Consider the following 10,766-nt stretch of genomic DNA (forward strand, 5'->3'; position numbering starts at 1 on the left):
AGATCATCACTACACACTGCATAGAGGAAAGCTGCCACAGCACCCCCTGCAGATCATCACTATACACTGCATAGAGGAAAGCTGCCACAGCGCCCCCTGCAGATCACCACTATACACTGCATAGAGGAAAGCTGCCACAGCGCCCCCTGCAGATCACCACTATACACTGCATAGAGGAAAGCTGCCACAGCGCCCCCTGCAGATCATCACTATACACTGCATAGAGGAAAGCTGCCACAGCACCCCCTGCAGATCATCACCACACACTGCATAGAGGAAAGCTGCCACAGCGCCCCCTGCAGATCATCACTATACACTGCATAGAGGAAAGCTGCCACAGCACCCCCTGCAGATCACCACTATACACTGCATAGAGGAAAGCTGCCACAGCGCCCCCTGCAGATCATCACCACACACTGCATAGAGGAAAGCTGCCACAGCACTCCCTGCAGATCATCACTATACACTGCATAGAGGAAAGCTGCCACAGCACCCCCTGCAGATCACCACCATACACTGCATAGAGGAAAGCTGCCACAGCACCCCCTGCAGATCACCACTATACACTGCATAGAGAAAAGCTGCCACAGCACCCCCTGCAGATCATCACTATACACTGCATAGAGGAAAGCTGCCACAGCGCCCCCTGCAGATCACCACTATACACTGCATAGAGGAAAGCTGCCACAGCGCCCCCTGCAGATCATCACCATACACTGCATAGAGGAAAGCTGCCACAGCGCCCCCTGCAGATCATCACTATACACTGCATAGAGGAAAGCTGCCACAGCACCCCCTGCAGATCACCACTATACACTGCATAGAGGAAAGCTGCCACAGCACCCCCTGCAGATCACCACTATACACTGCATAGAGGAAAGCTGCCACAGCACCCCCTGCAGATCACCACCACACACTGCATAGAGGAAAGCTGCCACAGCGCCCCCTGCAGATCACCACGATACACTGCATAGAGGAAAGCTGCCACAGCGCCCCCTGCAGATCATCACTATACACTGCATAGAGGAAAGCTGCCACAGCGCCCCCTGCAGATCACCACCACACACTGCATAGAGGAAAGCTGCCACAGCACCCCCTGCAGATCATCACCACACACTGCATAGAGGAAAGCTGCCACAGCACCCCCTGCAGATCATCACCACACACTGCATAGAGGAAAGCTGCCACAGCACCCCCTGCAGATCATCACCACACACTGCATAGAGGAAAGCTGCCACAGCACCCCCTGCAGATCATCACTATACACTGCATAGAGGAAAGCTGCCACAGCGCCCCCTGCAGATCATCACTATACACTGCATAGAGGAAAGCTGCCACAGCGCCCCCTGCAGATCATCACCACACACTGCATAGAGGAAAGCTGCCACAGCGCCCCCTGCAGATCACCACTATACACTGCATAGAGGAAAGCTGCCACAGCGTCCCCTGCAGATTATCACCACACACTGCATAGAGGAAAGCTGCCACAGCGCCCCCTGCAGATCACCACTATACACTGCATAGAGGAAAGCTGCCACAGCACCCCCTGCAGATCACCACTATACACTGCATAGAGGAAAGCTGCCACAGCACCCCCTGCAGATCATCACTATACACTGCATAGAGGAAAGCTGCCACAGCGCCCCCTGCAGATTATCACCACACACTGCATAGAGGAAAGCTGCCACAGCGCCCCCTGCAGATCATCACTATACACTGCATAGAGGAAAGCTGCCACAGCGCCCCCTGCAGATCATCACCACACACTGCATAGAGGAAAGCTGCCACAGCGCCCCCTGCAGATCATCACTATACACTGCATAGAGGAAAGCTGCCACAGCGCCCCCTGCAGATCATCACCACACACTGCATAGAGGAAAGCTGCCACAGCGCCCCCTGCAGATCACCACTATACACTGCATAGAGGAAAGCTGCCACAGCGTCCCCTGCAGATTATCACCACACACTGCATAGAGGAAAGCTGCCACAGCGCCCCCTGCAGATTATCACCACACACTGCATAGAGGAAAGCTGCCACAGCGCCCCCTGCAGATCATCACTATACACTGCATAGAGGAAAGCTGCCACAGCGCCCCCTGCAGATCACCACTATACACTGCATAGAGGAAAGCTGCCACAGCGACCCCTGCAGATCACCACTATACACTGCATAGAGGAAAGCTGCCACAGCGCCCCCTGCAGATCACCACTATACACTGCATAGAGGAAAGCTGCCACAGCGCCCCCTGCAGATCATCACTATACACTGCATAGAGGAAAGCTGCCACAGCGCCCCCTGCAGATCATCACTATACACTGCATAGAGGAAAGCTGCCACAGCACCCCCTGCAGATCACCACTATACACTGCATAGAGGAAAGCTGCCACAGCACCCCCTGCAGATCATCACTTACACACTGCATAGAGGAAAGCTGCCACAGCGCCCCCTGCAGATCACCACCACACACTGCATAGAGGAAAGCTGCCACAGCGCCCCCTGCAGATCACCACTATACACTGCATAGAGGAAAGCTGCCACAGCGCCCCCTGCAGATCATCACCATACACTGCATAGAGGAAAGCTGCCACAGCACCCCCTGCAGATCATCACCACACACTGCATAGAGGAAAGCTGCCACAGCGCCCCCTGCAGATCATCACCATACACTGCATAGAGGAAAGCTGCCACAGCGCCCCCTGCAGGTCATAACTGCTGCAGCTGCTGGGACTGCGGCTGCTCCGGCAGTAATGACCCCCTATCAGAAATGGGGCAGGACACACCAGGGTGTGTAAGAAGCAAGAATCAAGAGATGTACAAACACATAACAGTGCTTAGAATAAGTGAGTACACCCCTCTTGTATACACACAGTACTCGGTATAAGTGAGTACACCTCTCCTTATAGGGTGAGTCCGTATACTCGTCCTGCCGGCGCTGCACTCTACAGCAGGCTCAGTCATAGACTCTTACCCACTCCGGCCTCTCGCAGCGTCTGCTCTGCCCGTAGTATCAGAGTCCGGTCGTCCTCCAGGCCGATCACAAGATCTCCACTCTGGAACAACAATTGGGTTTATGTGAACGGTCAGGATCCAGCGCAGAATATCCAGCAGCCCCATCAACACGTGGTGATCACCAGTCCAGAAGAGCAGCGCGTGGACACTGGCGAGGGGGGGGGGGGGGGAGGAGCCGGAGGAGCAGCGTGTGGACACTGACGAGGAGGGGGGGGGAGCAGCGCGTGGACACTGACGAGGGGGGGGGGGAGCAGCGCGTGGACACTGACGAGGGGGGGGGGTGAAGGGGGAGCCGGAGGAGCAGCGCATGGACACTGACAAGGGGGGAGGGGGGTGAAGGGGGATCCGGAGGAGCAGCGCGTGGACACTGACGGGGGGGGGGGGGGGGGGGGGGGAGGGGGAGCCGGAGGAGCAGCGCGTGGACACTGACGAGGGGGGAGGGGGGTGAAGGGGGAGCCGGAGGAGCAGCGCATGGACACTGACGAGGGGGGAGGGGGGTGAAGGGGGAGCCGGAGGAGCAGCGCGTGGACACTGACGAGGGGGTGGGGGAGGGGGAGCCGGAGGAGCAGCGCGTGGACACTGACGAGGGGGGAGGGGGGGAAGGGGGAGCCGGAGGAGCAGCGCGTGGACACTGATGAGGGGGTGGGGGGGGGAGGGGGAGCCGGACACTGACGAGGGGGGGGGGGGGGGGGGGGGAGACCAGAGGAGCAGCGCGTGGACACTGACGAGGGGGGGGGGGGGAACCGGAGGAGCAGCGCGTGGACACTGACGAGGGGGGGGGGGAGGAGGAGCCGGATGATGGGGTGGGGGGGAGGGGGAGCCGGAGGAGCAGCGCGTGGACACTGACGAGGGGGAGGAGGGAGGGGAAAGGGGAGCCGGAGGAGCAGCGCGTGGACACTGATGAGGGGGGGAGCCGGATTACCTTGGATCCATGCGGCTGGTGAATGATCTTCATCTTATCTGAAACAAAAAACATCCATGGGTGACAGAATAACCCCCGAGTGTCACCCCCTCCCCCCAGAGTCATCCTGAGACCCCAGACATCGCTGGACTCAATGCTCCCCAGAACGATGCTCGCCACACGAGCAGCAGCGGAGCCTGTCAGCGGCACAGTCCCTATGGGGGGTCCGAAGGTAAGGACGGAGGAGGCGGTCAAACCTGCAGAGAAACCAGCACAACATTCACAGCAAGAACTCACCATACGAGTGCGTCCGGAAAGGCGGAGGTAACGTGTCCCGCACAGCCACGTCTGCAAGAAGAACCCACATCTGTGTCATCAGCCTCAAAGAACCTCCACCGGAGGGCGCTGCACTCACCGGAGGGCGCTGCACTCACCGGAGGGCGCTGCACTCACCGGAGGGCGCTGCACTCACCGGAGGGCGCTGCACTCACCGGAGGGCGCTGCACTCACCTGCTCTGAGAAACTCCAGGAACTGCTGCACAGTCTGATCCAGACTCACCCCCCGGTACACCACCGGCCGGAAATTACAGTGCTCGAAGGACCGCACCAGACGGACAGTGACCGTCACCCCGCCAGACATCGCCACTCACAGCAAGGGGCCCACCAGCAGAATAGGGAGCACAGCTCTGCAGGATAATACAGGATCAGTAATGTAATGTATGTACACAGTGGCTGCACCAGCAGAATAGTGAGCGCAGCTCTGGAGTATAATACAGGAGGTAACTCAGGATCAGTAATGTAATGTATATACACAGTGACTGCTCCAGCAGAATAGTGAGTGCAGCTCTGGAGTATAATACAGGAGGTAACTCAGGATCAGTAATGTAATGTATATACACAGTGACTGCTCCAGCAGAATAGTGAGTGCAGCTCTGGAGTATAATACAGGAGGTAACTCAGGATCAGTAATGTAATGTATGTGCACAGTGGCTGCACCAGCAGAATAGTGAGCGCAGCTCTGGAGTATAATACAGGAGGTAACTCAGGATCAGTAATGTATATACACAGTGACTGCACCAGCAGAATAGGGAGTGCAGCTCTGGAGTATAATACAGGAGGTAACTCAGGATCAGTAATGTATATACACAGTGACTGCACCAGCAGAATAGTGAGTGCAGCTCTGGAGTATAATACAGGAGGTAACTCAGGATCAGTAATGTATGTACACAGTGACTGCACCAGCAGAATAGTGAGCGCAGCTCTGGAGTATAATACAGGAGGTAACTCAGGATCAGTAATGTAATGTATGTGCACAGTGGCTGCACCAGCAGAATAGTGAGCGCAGCTCTGGAGTATAATACAGGAGGTAACTCAGGATCAGTAATGTATATACACAGTGACTGCACCAGCAGAATAGTGAGTGCAGCTCTGGAGGATAATACAGGAGGTAACTCAGGATCAGTAATGTATGTACATAGTGACTGCACCAGCAGAATAGTGAGCGCAGCTCTGGAGTATAATACAGGAGGTAACTCAGGATCAGTAATGTAATGTATATACACAGTGACTGCTCCAGCAGAATAGTGAGTGCAGCTCTGGAGTATAATACAGGAGGTAACTCAGGATCAGTAATGTAATGTATGTACACAGTGGCTGCACCAGCAGAATAGTGAGCGCAGCTCTGGAGTATAATACAGGAGGTAACTCAGGATCAGTAATGTAATGTATATACACAGTGACTGCTCCAGCAGAATAGTGAGTGCAGCTCTGGAGTATAATACAGGAGGTAACTCAGGATCAGTAATGTAATGTATATACACAGTGGCTGCACCAGCAGAATAGTGAGTGCAGCTCTGGAGTATAATACAGGAGGTAACTCAGGATCAGTAACGTAATGTATGTACACAGTGACTGCACCAGCAGAATAGTGAGTGCAGCTCTGGATTATAGTACAGGAGGTAACTCAGGATCAGTAATGTATATACACAGTGACTGCACCAGCAGAATCGTGAGTGCAGCTCTGGAGTATAATACAGGAGGTAACTCAGGATCAGTAATGTAATGTATGTACACAGTGACTGCACCAGCAGAATCGTGAGTGCAGCTCTGGAGTATAATACAGGAGGTAACTCAGGATCAGTAATGTAATGTATGTGCACAGTGGCTGCACCAGCAGAATAGTGAGCGCAGCTCTGGAGTATAATACAGGAGGTAACTCAGGATCAGTAATGTAATGTATATACACAGTGACTGCTCCAGCAGAATAGTGAGTGCAGCTCTGGAGTATAATACAGGAGGTAACTCAGGATCAGTAATGTAATGTATATACACAGTGACTGCTCCAGCAGAATAGTGAGTGCAGCTCTGGAGTATAATACAGGAGGTAACTCAGGATCAGTAATGTAATGTATGTGCACAGTGGCTGCACCAGCAGAATAGTGAGCGCAGCTCTGGAGTATAATACAGGAGGTAACTCAGGATCAGTAATGTATATACACAGTGACTGCACCAGCAGAATAGGGAGTGCAGCTCTGGAGTATAATACAGGAGGTAACTCAGGATCAGTAATGTATATACACAGTGACTGCACCAGCAGAATAGTGAGTGCAGCTCTGGAGTATAATACAGGAGGTAACTCAGGATCAGTAATGTATGTACACAGTGACTGCACCAGCAGAATAGTGAGCGCAGCTCTGGAGTATAATACAGGAGGTAACTCAGGATCAGTAATGTAATGTATGTGCACAGTGGCTGCACCAGCAGAATAGTGAGCGCAGCTCTGGAGTATAATACAGGAGGTAACTCAGGATCAGTAATGTATATACACAGTGACTGCACCAGCAGAATAGTGAGTGCAGCTCTGGAGGATAATACAGGAGGTAACTCAGGATCAGTAATGTATGTACACAGTGACTGCACCAGCAGAATAGTGAGCGCAGCTCTGGAGTATAATACAGGAGGTAACTCAGGATCAGTAATGTAATGTATATACACAGTGACTGCTCCAGCAGAATAGTGAGTGCAGCTCTGGAGTATAATACAGGAGGTAACTCAGGATCAGTAATGTAATGTATGTACACAGTGGCTGCACCAGCAGAATAGTGAGCGCAGCTCTGGAGTATAATACAGGAGGTAACTCAGGATCAGTAATGTAATGTATATACACAGTGACTGCTCCAGCAGAATAGTGAGTGCAGCTCTGGAGTATAATACAGGAGGTAACTCAGGATCAGTAATGTAATGTATATACACAGTGGCTGCACCAGCAGAATAGTGAGTGCAGCTCTGGAGTATAATACAGGAGGTAACTCAGGATCAGTAACGTAATGTATGTACACAGTGACTGCACCAGCAGAATAGTGAGTGCAGCTCTGGATTATAGTACAGGAGGTAACTCAGGATCAGTAATGTATATACACAGTGACTGCACCAGCAGAATAGTGAGTGCAGCTCTGGATTATAGTACAGGAGGTAACTCAGGATCAGTAATGTATGTATACAGTGACTGCACCAGCAGAATCGTGAGTGCAGCTCTGGAGTATAATACAGGAGGTAACTCAGGATCAGTAATGTAATGTATGTACACAGTGACTGCACCAGCAGAATCGTGAGTGCAGCTCTGGAGGATAATACAGGAGGTAACTCAGGATCAGTAATGTAATGTATATACACAGTGGCTGCACAAGCAGAATAGTGAGTGCAGCTCTGGAGTCAGTGATATTCATGCTGTGCAGTAATGTTGATGTGTATCTCATTAGGGGAAACATTACGTCTAATACTCACGTGACAATCTACATTTGTATCCGCTCCGCCGGCCCCCTCTGTCCGCTCCCCCGGCCCCCTCTGTCCGCTCCCCCGGCCCCCTCTGTCCGCACCCCCGGCCCCCCTCTGTCCGCACCCCCGGCCCCCCTCTGTCCGCACCCCCGGCCCCCCCTCTGTCCGCACCCCCGGCCCCCTCTGTCCGCACCCCCGGCCCCCTCTGTCCGCACCCCCGGCCCCCTCTGTCCGCTCCGCCGGCCCCCTCTGTCCGCACCCCCGGCCCCCCTCTGTCCGCTCCCCCGGCCCCCTCTGTCCGCACCCCCGGCCCCCTCTGTCCGCACCCCCGGCCCCCTCTGTCCGCACCCCCGGCCCCCTCTGTCCGCTCCCCCGGCCCCCCTCTGTCCGCACCCCCGGCCCCCTCTGTCCGCACCCCCGGCCCCCTCTGTCCGCACCCCCGGCCCCCTCTGTCCGCACCCCCGGCCCCCCTCTGTCCGCTCCCCCGGCCCCCCTCTGACCGCTCCCCCGGCCCCCCTCTGTCCGCACCCCCGGCCCCCCTCTGTCCGCACCCCCGGCCCCCCTCTGTCCGCACCCCCGGCCCCCCCTCTGACCGCTCCCCCGGCCCCCCTCTGACCGCTCCCCCCGGCCCCCTCTGTCCGCACCCCCGGCCCCCTCTGTCCGCTCCGCCGGCCCCTCTGTCCGCTCCGCCGGCCCCTCTATACTTCCGTGTGAGTTGGTCGCTATGACTACAGCAGGACGCCGCAGAGGGATGAGAGGACGGAAAATTACGCGATGACGTCACCCTTCGTGATTGTTCGGCAGCCATATTTATACAGTCGCTAAGACAACGAGGCACAACTGCGCATGCGCATGGACACGGAACTTGTCCTCAGAGAAAAGGCGGCCACTAGAGAGGAGCAGAGGACACTTTGCGGCTTCCGACCACAAGATTCACTGTGAATGTATCAGTGCCAATGTGATAGGAGCGGGTGAAGCGAGGACCTCACAGAGCGGCTCCACACCGTCCATCACTGAGGTGACCGGAGCGAGGACCTCACAGAGCTGCTCCACACCGTCCATCACTGAGGTGACCAGAGCAAGGACCTCACAGAGCTGCTCCACACCATCCATCACTGAGGTGACCGGAGCAAGGACCTCACAGAGAGGCTCCACACCATCCATCACTGAGGTGACCAGAGCGAGGACCTCACAGAGCGGCTCCACACCATCCATCACTGAGGTGACCAGAGCGAGGACCTCACATAGAGGCTCCACACCATCCATCACTGAGGTGACCAGAGCGAGGACCTCACATAGAGGCTCCACACCATCCATCACTGAGGTGACCGGAGCAAGGACCTGACAGAGAGGCTCCACACCATCCATCACTGAGGTGACCAGAGCGAGGACCTCACAGAGCGGCTCAACACCATCCATCACTGAGGTGACCAGAGCGAGGACCTCACAGAGAGGCTCCACACCATCCATCACTGAGGTGACCAGAGCCAGGACCTCAGAGAGGCTCCACACCATCCATCACTGAGGTGACCGGAGCAAGGACCTCACAGAGGGGCTCAACACCATCCATCACTGAGGTGACCAGAGCGAGGACCTCACATAGAGGCTCCACACCATCCATCACTGAGGTGACCAGAGCAAGGACCTCAGAGCGGCTCCACACCGTCCATCACTGAGGTGACCGGAGCAAGGACCTCACAGAGCAGCTCCACACCGTCCATCACTGAGGTGACCAGAGCGAGGACCTCACATAGAGGCTCCACACCATCCATCACTGAGGTGACCAGAGCGAGGACCTCACATAGAGGCTCCACACCATCCATCACTGAGGTGACCAGAGCGAGGACCTCACAGAGAGGCTCCACACCATCCATCACTGAGGTGACCAGAGCCAGGACCTCAGAGAGGCTCCACACCATCCATCACTGAGGTGACCGGAGCAAGGACCTGACAGAGCGGCTCCACACCATCCATCACTGAGGTGACCAGAGCGAGGACCTCACATAGAGGCTCCACACCGTCCATCACTGAGGTGACCGGAGCAAGGACCTCACAGAGCGGCTCCACACCGTCCATCACTGAGGTGACCAGAGCAAGGACCTCACAGAGCGGCTCCACACCATCCATCACTGAGGTGACCAGAGCAAGGACCTCACAGAGCGGCTCCACACCATCCATCACTGAGGTGACCAGAGCCAGGACCTCAGAGAGGCTCCACACCATCCATCACTGAGGTGACCGGAGCAAGGACCTGACAGAGCGGCTCCACACCATCCATCACTGAGGTGACCAGAGCGAGGACCTCACATAGAGGCTCCACACCGTCCATCACTGAGGTGACCGGAGCAAGGACCTCACAGAGCTGCTCCACACCATCCATCACTGAGGTGACCAGAGCAAGGACCTGACAGAGCGGCTCCACACCGTCCATCACTGAGGTGACCGGAGCAAGGACCTGACAGAGCGGCTCCACACCGTCCATCACTGAGGTGACCAGAGCGAGGACCTCACAGAGCGGCTCCACACCGTCCATCACTGAGGTGACCAGAGCGAGGACCTCACAGAGCGGCTCCACACCGTCCATCACTGAGGTGACCGGAGCAAGGACCTGACAGAGCGGCTCCACACCATCCATCACTGAGGTGACCAGAGCAAGGACCTCACATAGAGGCTCCACACCATCCATCACTGAGGTGACCAGAGCAAGGACCTCACAGAGCGGCTCCACACCATCCATCACTGAGGTGACCGGAGCAAGGACCTGACAGAGCGGCTCCACACCGTCCATCACTGAGGTGAGCAGAGCGAGGACCTCACAGAGCGGCTCCACACCGTCCATCACTGAGGTGACCAGAGCGAGGACCTCACAGAGAGGCTCCACACCATCCATCACTGAGGTGACCAGAGCGAGGACCTCACAGAGCGGCTCCACACCGTCCATCACTGAGGTGACCAGAGCAAGGACCTCACAGAGCGGCTCCACACCATCCATCACTGAGGTGACCAGAGCGAGGACCTCACAGAGCGGCTCCACACCGTCCATCACTGAGGTGACCAGAGCAAGTACCTCACAGAGCGGCT

The 10,766-nt window shown here is 56.0% G+C and overlaps 1 protein-coding gene across 1 annotated transcript in view; it reads right to left on the bottom strand.

The window, feature by feature from the left end:
* C7H2orf76 (chromosome 7 C2orf76 homolog) overlaps positions 1-7,760 on the bottom strand; it is a 51,999-nt gene extending 44,239 nt beyond the window's left edge. The window contains exons 1-5 of the mRNA XM_075318734.1: positions 7,695-7,760; positions 4,422-4,597; positions 4,209-4,259; positions 3,933-3,970; positions 2,970-3,051 (exon numbers count right to left, since the gene is read on the bottom strand). Coding sequence (XP_075174849.1) covers positions 2,970-3,051; positions 3,933-3,970; positions 4,209-4,259; positions 4,422-4,551 — 301 coding nt within the window. The 5' untranslated portion in view covers positions 4,552-4,597; positions 7,695-7,760. The remainder of the gene's footprint in view (positions 1-2,969; positions 3,052-3,932; positions 3,971-4,208; positions 4,260-4,421; positions 4,598-7,694) is intronic.
* Between the last annotated feature and the right edge of the window lie 3,006 nt (positions 7,761-10,766).

The sequence above is a fragment of the Anomaloglossus baeobatrachus genome, chromosome 7, assembly GCF_048569485.1.
Source record: "Anomaloglossus baeobatrachus isolate aAnoBae1 chromosome 7, aAnoBae1.hap1, whole genome shotgun sequence".
Lineage (NCBI taxonomy): Eukaryota > Metazoa > Chordata > Amphibia > Anura > Aromobatidae > Anomaloglossus > Anomaloglossus baeobatrachus.